Source organism: Apteryx mantelli, chromosome 7, assembly GCF_036417845.1.
Source record: "Apteryx mantelli isolate bAptMan1 chromosome 7, bAptMan1.hap1, whole genome shotgun sequence".
In the NCBI taxonomy this organism is placed as follows: Eukaryota; Metazoa; Chordata; class Aves; order Apterygiformes; family Apterygidae; genus Apteryx; species Apteryx mantelli.
This window is the reverse complement of record NC_089984.1, coordinates 2463662-2488125: the sequence shown is the minus strand read 5'-3', so window position 1 is coordinate 2488125 and position 24464 is coordinate 2463662. Positions and strand designations below refer to the sequence as shown.

At 46.4% G+C, this 24464-nt stretch overlaps 1 protein-coding gene across 1 annotated transcript; it reads left to right on the top strand.

Moving 5' to 3' along the window:
* The first annotated feature begins 4087 nt into the window (after positions 1-4087).
* Positions 4088-21559, top strand: LOC106495303 (NACHT, LRR and PYD domains-containing protein 3-like). The gene is made up of 8 exons (XM_067299580.1): positions 4088-4372; positions 4822-4860; positions 5324-7046; positions 8573-8662; positions 11667-11837; positions 16753-16923; positions 20306-20476; positions 21379-21559. The coding sequence occupies exons 1-8, from the start codon at positions 4090-4092 to the stop codon at positions 21557-21559; spliced, it is 2829 nt and encodes a 942-aa protein (XP_067155681.1). The 5' UTR covers positions 4088-4089.
* Positions 21560-24464: the final 2905 nt, after the last annotated feature.

Here is a 24464-nt window from a genome sequence, read left to right as displayed (position 1 = left end):
AGAGTGGTTAGAAGGCACTTCGCAGAGGTTTAGGATGAGAGGGCTTCAGTAGTACTTTGATGAGGACAGGACCAATTGTGCTGGGAGGAAAGGGTTTTGTGCTTGGGTTGGTGAAAAATTCTCCCTCAGGAAGAGTTAGGACTGTTTGCTTGATATTCGACTGTTGAAACCCAGGAGCTGCTGTGTTGCACAGTGGAGCCTAGCTTGTTTCTCAGTTTGGCTGTGCATTTCCACCCAAGGCTGGCAGGAAAGAACAGGCTGAGGTTCAGCTAACAGCAGCCCTGGACAAGTAGCAGGAACTGTTGGGATCCCCACTGCCCCAGGGGGAGAACATGAGCCCTCGACAGTAAAAGGGAAAAGTGGACACAAGAAGGGGTGTTCTGGGCCTTGGGCAAGGGAGAGATTTGTCATTTCCACCAGGGTAGGAGAGAGGATAAAGTTGTGGGTGCACAGGTGATAGGGACATGGAGGGCAAGTACAGCATCTGTGGGCATGAGACCTGCTTTCAAAGCAGCATATCATATTCAGTACAGAGCATGTTTCTCTTGGGGTTACCTGTGTATATCATCTGGGAAGTCATCATTTGTGCTTTGGCAGATTCACTTCCACCTCCAAAGACAATTCCCTGGGTCCAGGGAAGAGTGAATCCTTTCAGATCTGTCTCTCACAGACAATGTGTTTGTCTTACCCAGCTCAGGGCCTCTTTCCTGCCAAGTCTCCTCGAAGACCTGCAAGCAGCGAGGAATGCTGACTACGGGTGCAGCTGGACCCCTGCACAGCACCTCTGAGTCTCTGGGTCAGACAGGCGAGGGGGAGGTGGAGCTCAGCACCCAGTGAGGAAGGAAGGAAGGAGGGCAGATGTGGAGTTGCCTGTAAAAAGTGAAGTGCTGCCTGAGAAAGGATCAGAAGTTTCTGCAGCTCCCTGGCCCAGTCACTCCTTTTGAACAGACTCTTGGACCTCCATCTCCTGTTGGACATCCTCTATAGCACTACTTGGTGAGCATCTCACGGTTGGGCACTGCAGGGCATTGCCCCCTGCCCCATGGTGCTCTGGGCAGGGACACCTCTGATGGTTGGGAGGGGCCTGGGATTGTATCCTGCCCCACTCCATGGTTGTGCCTGAAGGGTCTGAGCTGGGCAGAGGGGCATAGCCCTTTCCTGGCTGCCCAGGGCCAGGCAGGGTTGGAGGGCAGGTACTGGAGATGGGAGATGGGACACAGGTCAGTCTGGCCCCAGAGCCCAGCCCTAGTCCAGCAGCATCTCCTGCTTCATGGGCAGATCAGCCAGTGCCTCTGAAACAGCCCCTCTGAGACATGAATGTAGCTCTCCTTAGCCTTAAGAGGAGGCCCCAACATGGTGATCCCTGTAGAAGGGGGTCATAAGCAATTCACCCAGCTGTGTGACCATGGGCACTTGGTCTTTTCTGTGGTCCTGCCTGTGGATTTCTTGCTTTTCTGCCTGGCCAGAAGGGTTCAGGAGGTGCTTTTGTTGTGAACACATTTTCTAGGAGAGCTGAGATTGCCCTGGAGCAGGGCTGCTCAAGGAACACTGGTCCTAGGGTGACAAGTGAGTGCTCAGGCCCCTGCAAAGCTGCCCAGCCTGACTGTGGTGCTTGTATTTGGCCACCATAGGGGAGTAGGGGTGTGTGATTTGATGCTGTGTGGCTAGGCCAAGATGTTAGATTGCACTTCCAAACTTGCCTCTCTCTGCAGAATCGGTCACTCTGCATTAGTACCAGATTCTTTACCTGTGTGTTTGCTTGTCTGTTTTAAGCTATATGATGGCCAAGCCTGTCATTGGAGGCCTGTTGGAGCAAACCATGTGTCTGCTCTTTTCCTGGGCACAGCTTGAACTTTTTCTTCTGTTCAAAGAACAGACATTAACAATATGGGGAGGATAAAAGGATTTTGTTTTCCTTGGAGGAAGGAAAGAAGTGTTAGTGACACCAGAAGCTTTGGGAGTGGGCAAACAGCTTGGAGGGGCACAAAGAGAGGCACTGCCCTTTTGGAGGCTTCTTGCTGTTGGATCAGCTGAGGAGGAGCAGCACCCAGTTGCTGTGCTCTGGGTCAGAGTTGTAGATTGCTTCCTTTATTTCCTGGCTCTGTTTATAACAACGGAAATGCTCTGCTTAGTGTGGTGCAGCTGGGAACAGGAAGGACAGAGAACTTCCTCATCTCTCAGGAGGTTGTGGCTGTGCTGGAGAGAACGCTGTCAGCAAAAATTCCTCTTTTGAAGGACTTACTATCCCTCCTTCTGCTCCTAGCAATGCTAATAGTTGTTTCATTCACTTTTGCTCTTCAAACATCAGCTACAGGCTTTCTGAGATAGCAGTAGAGCACTGAGCAAGAGGGCAAAGGGTTCAATATCTGATGTGGCTTATAGAGAATTGAGAATGTCAGCCTTGTGATGTCATGATGAACCAGAATGTTGTTTTCTTTTATTTGAAGCAAAGATAGAGGTGCTGGGAAACTACATGGTGGGGGTGGGGGATTGCGTTCTGCTCAACAGTCAAAGGAGTGGTTAAATTAATCTAAGAAAGGAAAAAAACATGTAAGAAAAAATCTTTTAGTAGAAACTTCAAATAAATTGTTTTAGTAATGCTTAATTGTATTTTACATGGAAATCTTAGTAGGCCTATCTATTCTGATTGAAGTAAAGAGGAACAAATACAATCACCTCTGCAGTGCTGTATTCTCTAATGGGTATTGTGCAGAATGGTCAGTCATCTTAATAATTCCTTTAGGCCCATTCCCCCAGTTTTGAGCTTGTGGGTTTTTAATTTTTTTTTAATACATTTAGCCACCAGCAGTAAAAGTATGGCCTTCTTCTTCTTCTGCAGCCACAACTTTCTGTAGACTTTTGCTGCATGGGATATTTGCAGCAGAACTGAGCACATAAGGAACTGAGGGTAAGGAACTGAGACATTCCCAGAATAAATAGTTCCTCTTTTTCCTCCCTCTGTATTTGCTGAATAGTAATTACTGAACTCCAGACAAGCTTATCACCAGCTCAAACCATATTTCTACATTCTAAAGAATGCCCCTTCACGTACTTTCCCTGATGATCCATTTTATCTCATAAAAGCTGAGCTGAATGTGGGTGAACATATTTGCATTTTTAGTGTTTTGAAGCAAGGTAGACCAATATTTGTGTATTGTATAGCTACAAGTTTTCAGAAAGAGCATAAAGTAATGGCACAATATAGTCATGACTGGCAAAAGCAGTAGCGCTCTAAAACAGAGCAAAAATTAATCCCTCAATAATACTATCAGAGGGTAATATAACATAATAAAAGTTTTTGCAGCTCTCCACAGATCCAAGGATGGAGTTCGATGACATTTGCTTACTAGAGTTGGACTGTGCAGGTCTGGGTTCAGCCATACTTATCACACAGCCTGCGCCCCAGCCAACAGAAAGTAACTCCAAAATCAGAGTAAGTGGAGGGGGAAGAGCAGTGTATGCAGAAATGATGGTGGGGATGACCCAGTTTGCTCAAGTATAATACAGAGCATCACTCCCAGTATTTGGCTGACATGTTTGCTGTCCAGACATGGGACTAAATCCTCGCGTTCATCTTTCCCTAGTGAGTCCTGGAGCCTTCACTGTTTGCCATTGAGATGAAACCACACAAAAGAAAAAGGTGAAAGAATGTCCCCTATGAAAGGCATGTTTGTGGCCAATGCACAGGCTGCATCCCACTGCTCAGTGAGCTCTTACCCAGCTGCTGTGGAAACTCCTCCAAGGGTTTTGACAACAGCTGTTCAGAAAGGAATGACTAGGGAATTCACCTTATCCACATACCAGCATGTGACTTGGAGAAAGCCCTGTCTGCCACCCTGATCTAGGAGCATTTCATCCCACTGCACCTGGGGCCAAGAAGGTGCAGACCCAAAGGTTTCTGGAGGTATAACACAGGAGAGCTAACACTGCCTCTGGCAGTGTGCAGACTGACTCTAGGTGCACAGAGGCTGCAGCCACTGCCCTGTAACAGTTAGTGAGTCTCATCCCAGAGAGTGCCTGGTGGCTCTCTTAGGAGAGAATTTATTTTTAAATTGCTGCTGTTTTCCAGGGTTTCTTTGACATACTATGATGGCAGGAGAGAAGAATACCAGGGATTTCCTTCTGGAAGCACTGGAGGATCTTGTGCTGGATATGTTTGAGAAGTTTAAGTATAAGTTATCACATATTGATTATGATGGGATGGCCAATCTCTCCAAGGGTTTGCTCCAGAAGGCCAATGATCCAGTTAAACTTGCAGACCACATGTGTGACCACTATGGAGCAGACCTTGCTGTGGATGTAGCTATCTGTGTGCTTGAAAGGATCAACCAAAGAGACACTGCAGCTAAACTGAAAGAGGAGAAAGGAAAAGGTAAGGAAACTGTGGTTACCGACACTTTCTTTTCCTTCTTTCTGATTATCCCTGGAAAAGGCGCAAGAGAACCTTCATGAAAGCTGCGAGAGAGAGCATATCTCAATTTCTAGTGGAAGTCTGAAAATGCAGAGGAGCCCAGTGTGCTCCCTTGCCATGCATGGAATTGCATGGAGTCTCCTCTTGCCATTGGTCTTCCTGCCCATTTGAGAGACAATCCCTGCACATCCTGAAGAACCACCCACTCCTGGACAATAGTGGAAAGGGACCAGAGTCTGTAGAGACATTCTCTCTGCCTGCGCTTCATGCCCTGCCTTGGCCTAGGGATTTCAGGGGAGTTTCTGAAGGGAGAGAGTTCAGGAGGATTTGCCTGCTCCCCATGTGCCATATATCACTGACAGGCTCTGTCATTCTGCTCTGCTAACAGTCACATGTAATTTTGTTTTCAGCCCTGAGACGCAGTCTACCACCTGCTTCATTAGCACAAGGTACGTGTCACTGGAGTAGCTGTGTTTGGGTTTTACCCCTGCATACTCCACCTACCACCAGAAAGAGTGCGATCCTAGCCACAGTTCTGCAGCCCCAGCAGGTTCAGAACGGAAGTGAGAAAGTAGCTGGGAGATGCTCCTGAAAAAAAACATGTACTGCTACAGAGGTCCCTGGTGGGACTGCTACAGAGGTCACTGGTGGGAATTGGTATGTGTGGGTATCATATAGATGCTTAGCACTAGCATCGAGTTCACCTGAAGTGTGATAGAATTTCAGTGATGGGTGATGGGCATTTCAGTTAGTAGAACTGGGAAGACAAGGCCTATTGAATGATACTTTAAAATGAAAGAGATGAGATGAACTCAGGGCACAATAATTTTGCAGTTGAAAGGTTTTAATTTTAGAAGGAGAATGAACATTGGATTTAATTTGAAGTTCTTTTGTTGCATGTTTTTGATTTAGAATACAAGATGAAGTACAGAGAACATGTACAAAAGAATTACCATTGGATAAAAGACATGAATGCTCGTGTTGGTGAGACAGTGACTTTGAATTCCAGATACACAAGGCTGGTTCTTGTCAGTGGACATCGCCATGAGAAAAAGAAAGAACATGAAATCATGGCTGTGGGGAGGAGACATGCAGAAGTCATGCGGGAACAAGTGAATTCTTCTATTGCTGTAGGTGATCTTTTTAAACCTGACAGGGATAGACAGACACCAAAGACTGTTGCACTCTTGGGAGCTGCAGGAATTGGGAAGACAATGACAGTAAGAAAGATCATGCTGGACTGGGCATCAGGGGGGCTTTACAGACAGTTTGATTATGTTTTCTACATACATTGTCGGGAAGGTAATCATCTTACAACTCAGGGGAGTGTGGCTGACATGATCTCCAAATGCTGTCCCACTAATAATCCACCACTTGTAGAGATCTTGAGCAAGCCAGAAAATCTCCTCTTTATCATTGATGGCTTCGATGAACTGAGGTTTTCCCTGGATCGACCACAAAATGACCTTTGCTGTGATCCCTGGGAGATGAAGCCAGTGGAAATCATCCTGAGCAGTTTATTTAGGAAAAGTCTTCTTCCTGAATGTTCCCTGCTGATCACAACAAGACCAGCTGCCCTGCAGAAGCTGGAGCAGTGCTTGGAGTGTGAACGTTCTGCTGAAATACTGGGATTTTCAGAAGCTGAGAGGGAGGAATATTTCATTAAGTTTTTTGAAAATAAGGAAGCGGGAAGAAAGGCCTTTCGGTTTGTCAAAGGAAATGAAATGCTCTTCACCATGTGCCTTGTCCCCATCATGTGTTGGATTGTCTGTACTGTTATGAAACAACAACTTGAAAGCGGTGAAGATCTTGCACAAACTGCCAAGACAACTACAGGAATATATGTCCTTTATATTTCCAGCTTACTAAAATCTCTGAGCAGCAAGTTGAAACAGAACTTGCACATTATCCTGAAGAGACTTTGTTGCCTGGCTGTTGATGGGATCTGGAAGCAGAGAGTCCTCTTTGAGGAAGAGACAATCAATGAATTCTTTTTAAATCAGAGAGAAGCTCTCCCACTCTTCCTGAATGAGAGCACTTTTCAGAAGGGCATTGTTTGTGGAAATGCCTACAGCTTCATTCATCTGAGTGTCCAAGAGTTTTTTGCATCTCTGTTCTACATACTAGAAGATGATGTCAAAACAAGAGAATGGCCAGTAGATCCTAAGAAGGATGTGAAAAAAATGTTAGAAAACTATGGAAACTCTAGACATGATTTCATGCTAACTGTGCGGTTTCTCTTTGGTCTCTTAAATGAGCAACAAAGAAAGACTATGGAGAAAGAAACAGGATGCAAAATTTTAACTGACATTAAGCAAGAATTGCTAATATGGCTTCAAACTAATCCCAAAACAGCTTTAGCTGTTCATGCAGAGAAGAGAGCTTTTATTCATGATTTGGAGGCTTGTCACTGTTTGTATGAAATTCAAGATAGAAGTTTTGTGAAAACTGCATTGGATTATTTCACTGGAATATATTTACGAGACATCAGTCTTACCCAACTTGATCAAATGGCTCTTTCATTCTGTGTAAAAAATGGGCCTAAACTGGAGTCACTTGACCTTGGCTATTGCTCATTTATCTCAGAAGACCATGAAGAACATTTAGACCAACAGCTAGCAAAGCTGTCACATCTGTAAGTTATACCCTCTTAACAACTGAAAGCATTGTTAAGTCTTCTCTTAACAACTGTTAGAGTTTAAGTAGAAAAGAAGTGATTGAATTACTCATCAAATAATTAAGGCTAAACTTTCCATAAAGTAAAGGTGCAGCGATGGAAGCTATTTGGGGCTGAGTCTAATGCGATGTTGCACTACTAGTTACTAGTAATGGGAGTCAGTTAAAAACTAAGCGTGTAAATAGAAGAATCTGCATATCAGCTAAGTGTCTTAGCTCCAATTGTAATTAAAGAAACCCAGAGTGCAAGTCATTTAACATTCAAATAGATACCCACTGACTGGTCAAGTTAAATCATTCTGTAGTCACCACTGACTGAATTAGACTTAACTAGAAGACTATTGACTGTGGTGAAACTCTACTGATCTGTCTGGCTCACTTGTCCACACAAACATTAGGATGTGTTGGTCTCAAATATAATCCCACACAAGTGCAATCTCACACAAGGATTTTTTTTTTTCCCCATTTGGCCTCCCATTAATTGCTGGTGTTGTTGAAATTAAAGGCTTGGAGGAAAGAAGTTCTCATTGCATCAGCAGGTTTCAAAAGCAGGGAGGGAGCAGCTAATTCAGCTGTCCAGTGACCTTTCAAAGTCCCTGAGTACAAAACCTCCTTCCTATGCTTCATCTTGATCCCAGTGTAAGGCCATGCTCTCCACGTCAACTAAGATGGGCAAAAAAAAGTTCCTTCTTTACTGAGGTTCCCTTTTTCCCAAACCCAGTTATGCTCTCATTCAAACTGGTCCAAAGTGTGGACTTTGTGGACCTTGAGTATCCTGGAGGTGGTACCTAGACAAAGTGAACTTCAAGGGAAGAGTTTCCCCTGGCATGCAGTACAAATACAGGCCATTGCCCTTTGTGCACAGCAGCAGAACATAACATACTGTTGATTTTTGGTTTGTGGGTGCAAACCTCATTTTCCCCGTAGTTAAGGGGAAACCCTCTGAGTGTTCAGAGATCAACTGCTGCATGTGATAGGTGATATCAATCTGATTTTCCTGTTTCTCTCTTCAATGTAGGTCTCTATCACAGATGATGTTGTGAGGTAGGGAGTGGCCCCAGCTTGGTCAGGTATCAGGAGCAAAACAGCTGCAGTGGCATGGAGTTCAGTTTGGGCAAATTTGTCTTTCTGAAACAGAGCTGTGTGATACCCAATAGGCACCCAACTGGGTGCTCTGGTACAGAGGTAGCAGAACTCTGAGAAATGTTGTTATCCTGACAAAAGTATCACAAATAAACAAAATGTATGTAGCTCCCCTTAGTACGCACAGTACACATGGAAGCTGGGTGTTCCAAGCAGCTATGACTCGAATCCAGTTGGTGAGATATTGTATTTATTTATTAAGGTGATTTGCTTTGAACTGGAATTTAGAGTATTCTGACATGCTTCATCACACCTGTGAAGGTGTTACTTTAATTTTTGTGAAGTATAAATGCAAACTGTAGCCAAAGAACAATATTAAAATCACCTATGCTTTGTTTCTAGGGAAAAAAAACAGGAAGAGGTGAAGCAATCACCTATTTACTTGCTTTGTCAATCTCTGAAGAATCCAAGCTGTGGATTAAAGACATTAAGGTAAAAAGTTATTTTCTTTCAGAAAAAAGAGGAAGCCAAGAAAACCCTAATCTTTTTCTTGTTGCTTCTTCACACACTCTCTAACAGACCAACTCTGTTGATGCTCCTACAACAGTAACAAATGTCTGCCAAGAGATTTGGAATATGCTGAAAGATCTTCAACAAGGTGGTTTTCATCCAAGTCACTGATACCAATGACAAACCAGGGGAGACTGAGGTGACAAAGTAGATTATCTGAGCATAAAAAAGATTTAGGAGATGATTCTAAGATCATTCTAAGATGTCTTTCTGTGTGTAAACTCAATCACACCTGAGTTATATGTAGACAGATAGATTATAGTTGTATGACCTTTCTCCCTTGCTCCCAGGTAGGATTTAGGACAACAAAGAGACTGAGATGTTTCCTTCTTTTTGTCTTTAGCTGGCCCTACACTGACATCTTCCTTGAGATGGTAAGGAAAAGCAGACAGAGAATGGAAAATGTAGGCCTGGCAAATGTTTTCCTCTTTTCGTGGGAAACAGCACTGGGCTGTGTTTGGTATCACTCTAACTGACAGCTGGATGCAAAATTATGACAGCCCTGAAAAGCCTCTCTCTTATGTAGCCACCTGTTTGTCTGGACAGCATAGATTTAATTTTAGATCTTAAAAAAGCTTGTGAGGGGAAAGCAAACCCAAGAAGCATGCAGCATTTCTGCATTGGCACATACTTTTCTTCTTGTCATCTCCCAATTTTCCTTCCTGTTATTTTCTTTCCTTTCATTCTCTCCTGTCCACCACTTGCAGGCCCTTTTCAGACAGAGGCAACTTGAGCTCACAGGAACAAGACCTCAGCGGAGGGTGCTGTCTGTCAGTTGTTGGGGGAGAGAGAACTGGGGCCATGTGCAGGCAGAAATAAGAAGCCTGGAGCATTTTGTTGGCAGTGAAGTGATGGAGGAACTACTTTTCAATTTCTGCTGTTTTAATATGATATAAGAAAAGTCTGGCAGTAACATACAAGAAACTTCTTCCTTCCAGAAACGGCAACCATTGCTGACAGTCTGAAATCAAAGTGAATTTTGATGGAGAGGGAACACCTGGAACAGCCTTACCCCAGATTGAGGTTGACTCAGCCAAGCAGTTGGTTTCAGTTTGCAGGCACTTCAGTCTACTCCCAACATGATCCCGAGTGCAGGGAGGAAAGTCCCTTGGAGATGTCAGACAGCCAAGCTGAAGCATTAGGGAAGCCAACACATGATTTCTGACACCTGCATCTTTACACCCTGAACCCGCACAAGCACTAATTCACCCATACAGCAGACTGCATATGCAGGAGGTTGTGAGAGTCTGCCAACCTTTTCAGTAGGAAATATGTTAGGACTGTGGTGGAGGTGTTTACTCTTTCTTTGATGTTCCCTGAGGCTCTTTGGAATATAAACACTGTCTTGAAAGAAACATAGTCTGATTGTGTGATGGTGTTGCTAGAGAATAGGAGTGGATTCCTTCCTCACTAAAGACTTGAGAGGGGCTCTCCCCAAAGTATTTCACAGCACAAGTGTGTTGGGAAAGTCCAACAAAACTAGGGTTCTCCTCCCTCACTGGAAAGGAGAACTCGCTCCTAACACTGCAGTTTCTTCTTCCTTCTTGTGGAAGGGACCATCTCCTTTTAACCCATGCATCATCACTCTCCTTTAAACGTGTGGGAGCTGTGTTCTCCATGAGGTGTCCTCTCCCAAGCATTCCCACAAGGGATTTTTTCATGGAACCCTCCCAGCTGCTGTCATATGAGCACATCTGCTTTGAGTCTCCTTTGTTTGTGTCCCCCACCTCTTTGTCCCATCAGAGTACTTTGAGACTCCCTCCAGGAGAACTTCCATTTCTCCTCAAAGTAGAGAGATTCTCTAGAGTCCAGAAAGGGTGTCCAGGGAGCGGATTGCTGCTGGGATACACAAGAGCCTGTAGATAGCATTTCTGGAGGATCATACGTCTGTAATATGGAAAAATGCTTCTCTTCTGGGGCAGGAAGAGCTCATACTGGAAGGTTGCAGAAGGTTCTCAAGAGAAGAGCAAGGAGTGAAAAGTGGCAGTGGGAGTGAGATACACCTTGAGAGAGTCCCTGAGGAACAAATGGCTATTGTTGCCCCAGATATGGCCTTAGCTAAGCCAGGAACACTGCATCTTCAGGGAGCATAAAAACATAAGTAGATAGCCTAAAGGAAACTCCACAAGGACCCCAAATGCAGGGGAAAATAGTCACCCCTTCCCAAGAAACTTTTATACCTCAGAGGTCTCTTTGCCCTTGGACTCACTACCCAAGGTGCCTCCAGCCCCACTTTCATGCTTAGAGGGAGAAAGGGGTGAGGCTGTTTGTGCAAGACCTCGCAGGTGCCCCTGACCAGGCCTGAGGGCAGAGCTGGGCCCTGTGGGGAGAGACAGAGCCAGGATACAGATGGCTGTGGGTCCTGCAGGGCTCAGTAGGTGTGTATGGGCTTGGGAGTGGGGAGTGGAAAGGCCAGCAGCCTGCAGGGAGCTGGGCCAGCTGCCTGGGGGCAGGAGATCCCCACAGCCACCTGCAGTCAGGGCCTACTGGGATTGAACACAGCTCCCCAGCTCTACTTCATCACCACTCTCCTGATTGGCCAAGTACTGACTGTCTGGGACTGGAGGGGCTGTTTGGTGCCCAGATGGGGCTGGGATAGGTCCATGGAGAGGGCTGGGGTGGGAATGGGGCATTCCTTCCCTTCCCCTGGCTCCTGACTGGCCAGAACAGAGGTGCAGGGTCAAAGCCCAATTTGGGTCCTTCTGGGAGGGAGTTGGCTTACAGGAGGCCACAGCACTGGACAGGGAGCAGGCACAGCCTTCAGTGTTGGCCCGTCATTGGCCAAGGGCTGTGTGCATACAGGCAGGGTGAGGTGGGGCTTCTGCCATATCCCTAGGGCTGCCCAGGTTCTGGTTAGCGGGTAGGTCTGTCTGTCATCGCTGCTATAACCAGCCTCACTGTTCTCCTCTGCATGTCTCCCTGACAGGTTGGAATGGTGCTGCCTCACAGCTGCCTGCTGCGAGGATCTGGCCAGTGTGCTCAGCACCATTCAGACACTGACGGAGCTGAGACTGTGTGGAAATGCCCTGGGAGACCATGGAGTGCGGCTGCTGTGCAAGGGGCTGAAACATCCCATCTGCCGGCTGCAGAAACTGGGGTGAGGGACACTGGGCTGCTGGGGTGTTGCCCTGGCTGGGAACTTGGTGGAGTTGTGGCTGGGGAGGGCTGCAGGGATGGGGAGAGGTTGAGACTGATGTGTCTCTGGATCCCATGCTCCCAGCCCGCTCTGCCAGAAGAACATGAATCATCTATAAAGGGGATGCTCCTCCATGCACCTTCCCCTGCTGTCTTGGGCTCTGCTAATTCAGGTGTGCACAGGCCCAAAATAGCAAGCACTGAAAGAAGGCAGTCATACAGCCTGTCCTTGTAAATCAAACCTCTTCCTGGAGGGGATTCATCACTCCGGAGTCAGACTCTTCTTGCCTGTGGGGTTACTCATCCTCTGAATGTGCATGTCCCTTTCTGCTGTATAGAGGTTCCCTGGACAACCAGCTTAAACCCAGGGATATTTTTTGTGATAGCTTCCCTGGTGCTGAGCTGGAGATTCAGTCCCCTAATTCTAAATGTACACAAAGTCTGCATTAGCACACTATGGCCCTGGTAATGTGTTGGCACCTGTGGTGGATCGCTCAGCTCCCTTTCCAGGCAGTTCCTTTACCCACACAGCCTGATTTGCCTCTAGAGAACCCTCCAGAGGGTTAGGGTGCTTGTGTAAGTCCCATGTAACCCCTTTCAGCACCATAACTGTGTCTAAGTTACGTTGTGGCATCCCATATGGCACTGAAAAACACCTTTTAGGAGGCAAAATCCATCTCTATGCATCTGTTTACATCAATAGAAGCACTAGCAGCCAGATCCACAGGGCTGAAGCCCTCAGGAAATCCCTGTGTCCAGGATTTCCTATAGTTTTTCTCTTGCCTTCAGAGGGCCCTAATCAACAGGGAAGACCAGGGATAGAAAAGACTGGAAGTCAGATCTTAAGACTAGGGGACTGAAAGGTTCTGTTCACATAAGTAATTAGTGTGGACTAAAAGGTTAAATGTGGCACTGAGTACCTGCCATTCATGCTTCACAAGCAACAGGATGTTTTCAGTTGGCTTGGTTTTATCCCAGGGACATAAAGTGCATAGGCATCTAGAGTGCATTTGGTGTGTTCTGGAGTGCATCTACTAGGTTACTTTAATCCAAACAGACTCCAGTAAGTGCAGTCTGAGCCCATATTTCAGTTCATGTTTTAGAAAAAAATTGGTTCATATTGTGGACTGGGAGAGCTGCTTCAAAGCATACTCTTGATGTGAACTGCAACACTAGTATAGACACATAGACAAAGAAAGGAATAGATTCTGTCTCTCTTACTGTAAATCTCTTTTTCTGGCTTGCCTCCATGAATGCTAGCTACTAAGGCAAGGTTATAACTCATCCTTCTCTAGTCACACACTTTGGCATTTCCAGGTAGTCCCTTCACCAGGATAGAGTGACCACATGTGTGATGTAAACTCTCATGACCTGATGTATCATGCTTCATTGTTAGAATCGCCCCTGTGATGACATTCTCGAGGGGACTCTTTGTTAAGGGAAGGAGCTGAATTCAGCCAAGATGTCAGGCCTCCCTGGCCCATGAGCCACAACAGCCCTCCTTCTCTTTTGTCTTCTTCTCTGAAGCCAGTCCTTCTCCCCATCATTCCAGCAGCAGCTAAGGCACAGGAGATCAGTGGCACACATTCAGAGAAAAGAATGAAATGCTGTGTGACACATGAGCTACCACGTAAAAGATTATGTTGGCAGTCACTCCAAAGTTCCGCTTTGCATGGTGCAGGCATCACTGAAATGTTTATGTAGTCTGTTCCCAGGGGCTGCTGGCATATAGGGCAGTGATGTAGTGAGCTTTCCCTCCAGATGCTGTGGTGCCTTGGGGGTATGTGATGTTGAAGGTTAACGTGCCTGCAGGGAGTGCCACTGCTGGACAATCCCAGACTTTTCTGCCTGTCCCTCAGCGATGATGCCCGCCCTCCATTTTTATCAGAGTGATGCAAACCCCTTACTACCCTGCCTGAGGGTCTCTTCTTTAACTTTGCAGTGTCCCTGACCAAACATGCTCTTTGGGTCATCCTAGTCACAAGTGAACAGCTCCCACAGATTGTTTGCATTGCAGTTGCTCAGCTTCAGGGCCTTTAAGGAAAGGGATTCTCACTTCTTTTTTGGTGGTGGTCCTGTCTAGTCCATTAGAGACCGTAGTAAAGTAAGTAACCTGGTCTTCCCAATCAGCCATGGAGAGAGAGACAGGGAAAGCAGACCTTCAGTTTGTAAGCTATTTTGGGCTCCTAAGCTAAGGTTGGAGGTGATGTGATGTAAGGCCCTGGTACCACATCAAAGGTGAGGTGGGCTCACGGCCATAGGCAGGCCAAGCATGTAATGAGTGAGATGGTCCTTCCTGATGAGATAACAGTTCATTGTCTCAGTTGTGAAAGACCTGGAGAAACCCCACTGCAATTGGCCAGTGTCATCTGGGGAGCTGTGCAAGTTGGTACAGCTGGAGGAAATGGTCTTCAGGATTTGCAAGAAAGTTAAAAAAATAAGAAAACTGAAGGGCAAGGGAGATTTACAAATTCATTTGATATTTCATGGTCATTTTCCCACATTCTGGCATTTGCAAAACAACATCTCATATCAGACATTTATGTAGAATTCTGGGAGTAAATTTGTTCCTGGTGTACCTTATGGCTATGGACCAAGAATACGTAGCTTTCCCGTGAAGATGATAATCTCCAAGCACAGGTTCATAAAAATGTCTGCCAAAACTTAGTACGACTCCAGAAGCAGGGGTGGAGTGGGAATAATAGAGAGAGAGAATGTATGTAGGGACAATGGGGACTGAGATTATTTGGTAATTCAGATTTGAAGATCATGCAATCAATTTGAAGACTGTTTTCCTCTTCACTTTCTACACCACAAAGCAGATTATTCCCTCCCCACTTCTGAAAAGGACAGGCTCCAGTACTCACTGTCCTCCTGCTATGCTCTTCAGGATACTCCCACAGTGTCTACAAGATCTCCTCACCCTTTTAGTCTGTTCCATTCTCCCTCTTGCCCTGCTACTCCCATCCCAGAGGCCTCTGAGCACGACCCCCAACAGAGTGTGCTTGTGTCACTGCAGATGTGTGCCTAGGTACAGCATTTCACATGGCAGGGCTCTCTTCCATTCTGTCTTTGCCATGTGCTTTCCCTATGTCTCTGCCATTTCTGATAGATTCACCGTGACTCCACCCCTCCCCTTTTCTCTCTCTTCTCTTCTCTTCTCTTCTCTTCTCTTCTCTTCTCTTCTCTTCTCTTCTCTTCTCTTCTTTTCTTCTCTCTCTTTATTTTCCTTCTCCATCCAACCCTCCTCTCCCCTATCTCCTTTTGTATTCCTGTTTACTTTTCCAATAATGCATATCTTTCATCCCCAGTGTCTCCAGGGGTATCTTTTCCAATCTGTCATTTCCACCTCAATCCTCCTTTCTCCCCCCATGCTCCCACCAGTTTTTCAAGAAGTTTTCCTAGACCATAATGAGGTTTCTGTTCTTCCACCTCCCCTGTAGGATCCACCTGGGAGCTGCTGGTAAAAGTGTTCTCTCTTGCCATGGGCTTGGCACGTAGGAGTTTTGACTCATCCCTTTTAAAGCTCCTGAGCAGATTGCTTACTGAGCATATCCACTATTGCAATATTATGTCAGAAAATAAGGTCTTCACTGCATGAGACTGCTGTCCTTCCTCACTTTGTGTTCTCTCTTTGCTCATTATGCCTTTCTGCCTCCTTTACCCTGTAGCCATTATGGAGGATTTTATACACAGAAACCCCACTATTCTTTCTCCCTGGGATTAATCCCTTCTGATTCTCAGGACAGCAAATCATATCTTTAAAAGATGTGGAACTCCACTCAGTGCAAGTCTTGTTAGATTGTGTCTTCTTATGGTAGATGGGGAATCAATACAAGGAAGCCATCATAATGTGAGAAGCCTGGCAGAGTAAAGGGTTTCTATAGTAAAGCTTTTATAATTTGTTTCTTCCATTCAAAAAGAACGCATGTTAAATAGGCCCAAGTAGTATCTGTAAGGTTTTGGACAAAAGCCAAAGTGAACCAAAAGTCTAGGGTGCCATGAGGTGTATGGCCATTGCCAAGATGCAGCAGCAGGGACAATCTTATTGGATAGCAGCATTATATCACAGGTCTTCTGATGGGTGAAAGTTTGCAGTAGCCTACGGTGGCAGGAGCCACTGGTGTGGTGCTCTTCCCTGGGCTTGGAGAGCTTATTTCCCTGCCTTCACCACCTCTCCTCACTCTATTCTTCTGAAGAAATCCTTGTTCCATGTCTTCCTGCCCACTGTGCCTTCTCTCAACTCCCTGCTTTCAGAGGGAGACACAGATGAGGCTATCTGTGCAGGACCTCGCAGGTGCCCCTGACCAGTCTTAAGGGTAGAGCTGGGCCCTGTGGGAGAGGCAGAGCCAGGATACAGATGGCTGTGGGTCCTGCAGGGCTCAGCAGTTACGTATGGGACTGGGTGGGGGTGGGGGAAGTGGGTTTCCCAGCAGCCTGCAGGAGCCCAGCCAGGCCCAGTTGCGTAGGCAGGGGATCCCCACAGCCACCTGCAGTCAGGGCCTACTGGGATTGAGCACAGCTCCCCAGCTCTACTTCATCACCACTCTCCTGATTGGCCAAGCACTGACTGCCTGGGACCAGAGGGGCTGTTTGGTGCCCAGGTGGGGCTGGGATTGGCCTGCAGAGAGAGGTGGGGCAGGACTGGGGGCATCACCCCTGACTGCTGATTGGCCAGGGCAGAGGTGTGTGTCCAAAGCCCCATTTGGGCAATTCTCAGAGGGGACTGGCTGAGTGGAAGCACCTCTTTAGCCACTCCTGTGCAGGGTTTATGACCATTCTCACTGTTGATTGGCCAGGAGAGGGGCTGGTGTGTGGGGCTATCAAAGCAGCTGTGCCCTGAGCCCCTGGCCTCTGTCTGTGTGTCTCCCCTGCAGGTTGTGGGGTTGCAGTCTCACGGATGCCTGCTGTGGGGATCTGGCTGCTGTCCTCCACACCAGCCAGACCCTGTTGGAGCTGGGGTTGAGTGCTAATGCCCTGGGAGACGCTGGAGTGCACATGTTGTGTGAGGGGCTGAAACACCCTGCGTGCCGGCTACAACGACTGGGGTAAGGAACTTTGGGCCCCCTCTGAGCATTCCCCAGGATGTCCCATGGGGAAAGCTTGAGAAAGTATGTGCTTGGGGCTAAGTAGCTTTCACCTGCAAGGTCAAGGAAAGACTGAGAGAGATACGTGTCTCCCTTGCTGGGTCACTGCTTACCCTGCTTACCCTTACTGTTTATCCTGTGCTCTCAGCCTGCCTTGCCTCTGTATAGAATGGGAAATGGCAAGCCTCCCTCTCCCTGCCTCCCCCAGCACCTTATCTCCATGACCTTGGTCTCTTTGGCTCTGAGTCTCTGATAGCCTAGAGGAAGTAATGCTGGAAGATGGCAGAGCATGTGACATAATGAAAGAAGCCCCCCAACTCACCAGAGGTGATTGACTCTGGCATAAAAGACTCTGCTCCCTTGCCAGGAACAAGAGTTCTCTGAAGGTTCCTTTCCCTCTTCTTGCAATATAGATGATACCTGGATGAATAACTTAAGTGCAGGGACATTCTTTGGGAAAGTTAAAATAGGACTGACATGGAGGTTCAGTCCCCTGTCTCTTGGAATCTGCAAGGTCATTAGTTCACCTTAGTCCACTGTGGCCACGATTATGTGTTGACATGTTGACTAGGTCACACAGCTCCCTGTCCAGTCAGATCTTCTACCCACACAGCCTTCCTGGCCTCCAGCTTCGATTCCAGAAGAGCAGAGGTTCTGAGTAAGTAGTGTCATCTTTATCAGCCCAGGTGAATTTGTGAGTTAACCTAGAGCACTTCCAATGTTACTGGACGCTCCTGTTTAAGCAGCAGAATCCAGCCTTATGTCTTCCTTGACTTTTATGGGAGCATAGACATCCAGCTTCACAGCAGGCAGTTGTATATCACTCAGTGTAGGTCTCTCCATTGCAAACAGGATTCTGCCCTTAGAGAAATTAATCATTCTAGTGAACACTGAGGGAATGAAAAATCCCAGCACTGAACCACTCTTGGTAGTTGTACATGGAAATCCACTAAAATGGCCAAAGCTGTATTTATGAAAGGATCTATGGAACCATTCCAACAGGAAATTGACACTGAAAGCAATGCAGGAAGGCTGGGCAATTAAAATGGCCAGGCTTGTTAGACCACTAGAGCAACAAGAGAGCAGTTGGACAGCAGAAAGACATAAAGAGGGGAAAAGAGTTTTTTAAGGCATTCTTTTTTTTGAGACTTAGAAATGCTGACAAGAATACACAGGGCCAATACTAGATATTAGACTGTCAAAGGAAGAGTTCCTTGAAAATGTCTTTATTAGAGGACTTTGTCTTTGGGAAACATTCCAAGAATAGGAGATGGCTAACAGAAGGCAGGAGTGTCCCAGCAGACCTGTTTGCCAGAATATCCATGGCTCTGTAAAGGTGCCTGCTCTGCCTCTTGCGATTAGTCCAATTGAGCTTGCTATCTTACTCTCCCTTTCACTGCCCTTTCTTCTCACAGTCAACCATATCTGCGATGGTGTCTTCATGTTATTGGAACCTCTACTCTTGGCAGCATACATTGAGTCTCTATTTCATGGCTGTGTTCTCTTTTCGAAGAATTTCACTGTGTCTCTGCCTTTCTTCCTCCTTCAATGTTTCATCTGTACTCAGAGTGTTTCACCTGCCTCTTCCTTGTAAAACCCATCTACTTTAAGCAAGAACCTAACTTTCTCTTTTTCTTCTTTTTTTCCCCCAGATCTCTCTGTTTGTCTGCATCCCTTTTTGTTCTCCCTCCTTGTGACCACAATGCAGGAAAGGGAGGGTCAGATACCAGTATAGAGAGATAGTCAAGGCATGAGAGGGGTTAAACAAAGTAGATCTAGTGAAGAACTTACACTCCAAACTGCACAAGGAACCGGAGGGGTTGCTGATGGGAGGCTGCTGGGTGCACAGCCTGGACGCCCAAGCGAGACTCACTCTGTTGTATCCTAAGGCTCCCTTTTATCTACTAGAACTGTTTCCTTATCTCAGCTGTGCAAACCCTAAGTAACTACTGGCTGCAAAGCAGCTAGACGTTTTTGACAAAATGGAATATGCGTGTCTGGCCTTGACGGTTTCAGTCAGTGTGTAGAGAGCACATGCTGGGGCTGCTATCACGTACTCTGCCAGTCACCTGACTCCTTGCCAGATCTTCCACAAGTGTTCTATCACTACACTCCTCAAGAGATTCCCTCTGTCATGCCCTTCATCCATGACTTCTGAGTGTCCTCATTTTGCTTGACCCAGAGGAAGTTCTTTTATATTGCTCTCAGCTGGGGTTGTGCTCTCCACTGGACTTTTCTCTCTGAAATTTCAAGCCTCAGATTCCTCATCACTAACCTTTTTTTTTTTTCCTTTTAAAAAGAGGAAGTTGTGGATTACAAAGTTTATTTTTTGGCCAGAAGGAGGCTTTTCTTCCCTCTCATATGATCTCTCTTCCTTTTCTGAACTCTCTCTCCACATCATCCAGGAGGAATAAGTCTGCCTTTTAAACTTTGGCTTAGGTCCTTGCAAAGTACAGCAAAACATGCCATCTTTTACTGGAAAGAGCATAGCTTAAAGAAAAACCTCACAGTAGAAGAGAGCCTGCTGAAAGGAGGATTTCCAGGTCATGGCTAGTAGAAGTGTGTGTGGGTGATTTGTGAATGTTCAGCTCAAAGAGGACTTGTGATGTCTATCACCAAGCAGTTCCTGCAAGGTCTCCATAGAAGACCAAAGGGCTTATAGTGCCCAGGATGACAAATGGTCATTGCCATCTGCAGCTGCAGTTATGCAACCATGGGCTGTCTACATGGCCAGAGAAATAAACCCTGAAGGGGTAAGAAGGATGGAAGAATGTTGTTGTTACTTAGAGCCCCTGCATTGAGAGACCAGCCTGCCTTGGACTGAGCTTGTTGCCCTGCTTTGTGCAGATTTCCTCCTCCAGTTCTCTCAGATGCCTTTCCCTGGTAAATGTTCAGCATACGTCACCAAGATTGTTGAAGGCTGGATCACAGACATTATGAAAATAGGCTGAGGAACCTGGTCTGACTCCATAGCTGAACCTGCTTTGAGCAAGAGATTGGGACAGAGACCTCCTGAGGTCCCTTCCACACTGAACTATCTGGTGACTGTTGAGGAGCTATTTGTGCCTGGGTGGGGCTGGGATTGGCCTGCAGAGAGAGGTGGGGTGGAACTGGGGGCATCACCCCTGACTGCTGATTGGCCAGGGCAGAGGTGTGTGTCCAAAGCCCCATTTGGGCAATTCTCAGAGGGGACTGGCTGAGTGGAAGCACCTCTTTAGCCACTCCTGTGCAGGGTTTATGACCATTCTCACTGTTGATTGGCCAGGAGAGGGGCTAGTGTGTGGGGCTATCAAAGCAGCTGTGCCCTGAGTCCCTGGCCTCTGTCTGTGTGTCTCCCCTGCAGGTTGTGGGGTTGCAGTCTCACAGATGCCTGCTGTGGGGATCTGGCTGCTGTCCTCCGCACCAGCCAGACCCTGTTGGAGCTGGGGCTGGGTGCTAATGCCCTGGGAGATGCTGGAGTGCACATGTTGTGTGAGGGGCTGAAACACCCTGCGTGCCAACTGAAAGAATTTCGGTAAGAAACTTTGAGGTCCCTCTGAGCATTCCTCAGGATGTCCCACAGGGAGAGCTTTGGAGGGCATGAAAATGATTCTGGGGAGATGTTACTTCACGAATAGATGCTGACAGTGGCAACCTTGTGATTTTGTTCATAATTTGCATCCAGCCTTTGTCTTTGGAATAGCATTAATAGTCCATAAAAGAGGGTACCCCAAGCACTTTCTCCTGTAGAACTGCTAAGAAGGAGTGAAGCTCTCAGGGTTGTGGTGAGTATGACCAGCTAACTTCTACATTGGCTGCTAGAAGGGCATTTTGTGTGGAAAGGGAACTGAATGGAGCCACCCCTGCTCTGCTCAGCCTGTTCTGATCCTATGGGACTGCAGTCTGTTTGGTAAGGAGTAACCCTGCCTGTGCTTAGGTTACCTTTGGCTCCCAGCTCTTTTCCTCATGGAAGAGCACTGCTCCTGTATCCTCCTTACAGACACAAATATGCTAGGAGATAGCTGGAATGTTGAAGAAAATTTCTTGACTGACATTCTGACAAGGAGGGACACTTCTCTGCACCTGTTATTTACAAATAAGGAAGAAAAAACTTCACATTGATCCCTGGGAACATGATGGAACAAATCCTGGAAACCATTTCAAAACATATGAATGACAAGAAAATGGCTGGGAGTAGTCAGCATGGATTTATGAAGGGAAAATCATGCTTGATGAACTTGATAGACTTCCATGATGAAATTACTGGGCCAGTGGATGAGCCCTGGATGTTATTTATCCTGTCTTTAACAAGGCTTTCAACTCTGTCTCCCATAATATCCCCATTGACAAACTGATGGAGTATGGGCTAGATAAGTGGACAGTGAGGTGAACTGAAAACTGAAAGCACTGCCAGGCTTAAAGCATTGTGATCAACAGCAAGAAGGCCGACTGGAGGCCAATCACTAGTGGTATATCAGAGGGGTCAATACTGGTGTCAGTACTATCTGACATCTTCATGAATGACCTGGATGATGGGGCAAAGCGCGCCCTCAGTATGTTTGCAGATTATACAAAAATGGAAGGAATGTTGACACACCGTAGCTGTGCTGCCATTTAGAGGGACATCAGCAGGCTGGAGAAATGAACTGACAGGAATCTCATGAAGTTTAAAAAAAGGGAAACATCAAGTCCTGCTCCTGAGGAGGAACTGGACCCATTGCCTGCCACTGCAGGGATGCAGTTAGGAAAGCCAAAGCTCCACTGGCATTGGTACTAGCAAAGGATGTAAACAGGGACAGTAAAGACTTCTGTAAGTACAATGGCAGAATAAGGAAGACTAAGGAAAATGTGTCCCACTGCTGAATGAACCGGGGAACCTAGTGACAAAAGACATGGAAAAGGCCAAGGTACTCAGTGCCTTCCTTAGCCTTGGTTTTCACTGGTAAGGTTTGCCCTCAGGCCTCTCAGCTTCCTGGGCCTACTAGCAGAGCTTGTGGGAATGTAATATTATCCACTGTAGAGAAAGACCCAGTTAGGAAGCACTTAAACCATTTGGTCGTATACTAGCCAATTGGACCACATGTGATTCATGTGAGGGTGCTGAGGGAGCTGGGCAATGTCACTGTGAGGGCACTCGCTATCATCGTGGAAATGTCATGGTGACTGTGGGAGTTTCCTGATCACTGGAGAAAGAGAAACGTCACACTCATCTTCAAGAAGGAGAGGAAGGTTCTGCTGAAGGATTTGAAGGTCTTGGTAGACCTCAAGGAAGGAGAAGCTCTGCTGAAAAGTACCTTGAGGTCTTGGTAAGACAGCAAGCTGAACATGATCCAGCAGCATGCCTTTGCAGCAAAGAAGGCCAAAAGCATGTTGATCTGTATTTAACAGGAGCAGAGAAAGGAGCTCAAGGGAAGTCATTATTCTTTTTTACTCTGTATTCAAACTGCATCTAGAATAGTGTCTAGGTTTGGGCACCCCAATACAAGAAAGACATTGATAAACTGAAGTTAGTTAATGAGAGGACTACCAAGATTTTCAGGCAGCTGGAGTACTTGCTCTGTGAGGAGAGTCTAAGGGAACTGGGCTCATTCAGCCTACAGAAGAGGAGGTTTCGGCAGGGAGGGGGGCAGTAGTAGCTTTCCACTATCTGCAAGGAGGTTATTGACAGGATGAAGCCAGGCTCTTCACAGAGGTGCATGGTGGGAGGAAAAGAAGCAATGGTGATAGGTTAAAACATGAGAAGTTCAGACTGCATATAAGGAAAAACTTTTCCCCAAATGAGGACTGTCAAGCATTGGAACAGTTTATCCAGGGAAGCCTACATCTTTGAAGGTTTTCAAGATCTGACTGAGCAACCTGATTTGACCTCACAGTTTACTCTGCTTTGAGTAAATACTAAATACTGTTGGGACCTACATACTGTTGGCCTTGTAAGGCTCTACTCCCAACAGGGTCCCCAGTGCTCCCAGTTATCTGCAAGGGGTTCAGCTGTTTCTCACATGACTACCACTAATAATGTAAATACACTAATAATGTAAAATTCAGCCACCCCTCATGGCATGGTTTGTAAAGTTTTTCAGTTTCTCACACTCTTATTTGTCATGACTGGCAATTTCTCATGTCACGTCCAGTAGCTCATCCTGTTTAGTTAGCTAAACCTAAGGCCAGGGCCTCTTCAGCAGCCATTTCCCTGAAGCAGCAACATGGATCATGTCAGAACAGGAATCAGTCAATGCACTGGAGGTAGGATTGCCATTCAGAGAGACCATAACAAGATGGAGAATTGGGCAGACAGAAAGTTCAGCCAAGGCTAGTTCAAACTTCAAAGTCCCTTCCCGTAGATGGGAAAAATAAATAAATAAAAAATAAATAAAAAATGCAATGGGACAGACTGGGGGCTGCCTCGCTAGAGAGAAGCTCTGCAGGAAAGGATATGGTGGGATCCTGCTCAACAAGAAGTTGAAGAGGAGTCAACAGTGTGCCCTTGCAGCAAAAAAAGACAGCCACTTATTGGGCTGTTTGGTGTAGCCAGCAGATTGAGGGAGGTGATTTTTCCCCTCTATTCAGTGCTTGTGAGACCTCATCTGGAGTAGTGCATCCAATCTGGGATCCACAGGACAAGAAAGACATTGCCATACTGGAAAAGGTCAAGCAGAGGCCTCCAAACTTTTAAGGGTCCTGGAGCATGTGGCACTTGTGGAGAGGCTGAGTGAATTGGAGCTGTTTGGTCTTAAGAAAAAAAAGTGAAGGGTGGACCTTACTGCTGTGTGTGAAGTACACTAATACAGGACAGAAGGCCATGGCCATAGCTTTGCAAGAAGGGAATTCCAATTAGATGTGAGGACTTTTATTTATTTATTTATTGGCACCATGAGGGTTGTCGGACACTAGAAAAGGGGCCCAGAGAGGTTGTGACATCTCCATTCTTGGAGATCTTCAAATCTTGACAGGGACCTTACAGATCCGGCTATAAGCTGGAGCGTGGGGTTGGACTAGATGATGACCAGGGGTCTCCTCCCTCCTATGTCATGCTATGAGTCTGGGTCCCTTTGCTTCTCTAGATGTGAGTGGCCAGACTTGCCAGGTGAGAAAGTGGGGATAGCATTGCCAGATAATCAGAGTACTGCACTGGCAGGTGTAATTAAGACCTGCTTCAGTCCAGAAATTTATTACTGGCCTTGTCACCCCCCTCCTTAAAGAGCTACATCCCATTCCTAAAACTATTACTTGAAGCCAACCTCCTCTTCAGATTCTTGTTAATGTAAGAGAACATACTGCTGAGAATTAGACTTTGCTTGGGCATAGAAAAAGACCTGAGATTGGAGGCAAAATTCTCTTTTACTTCCTGTATCCCAGGACAGAAGAGTTCACCTGCTAAAAAACAGGGAGGGGAGACCTTTCTGTGAACTTTGGTCCTTTTTGTCTCCTTTCAGTGAAAAGAGGATTGTACAAAGAAGGCTCTCACACTGAAGAAGGCTTTTCATAGGCAAGGGTTCATGAGTCAAGGATCATTCCTAGACCTA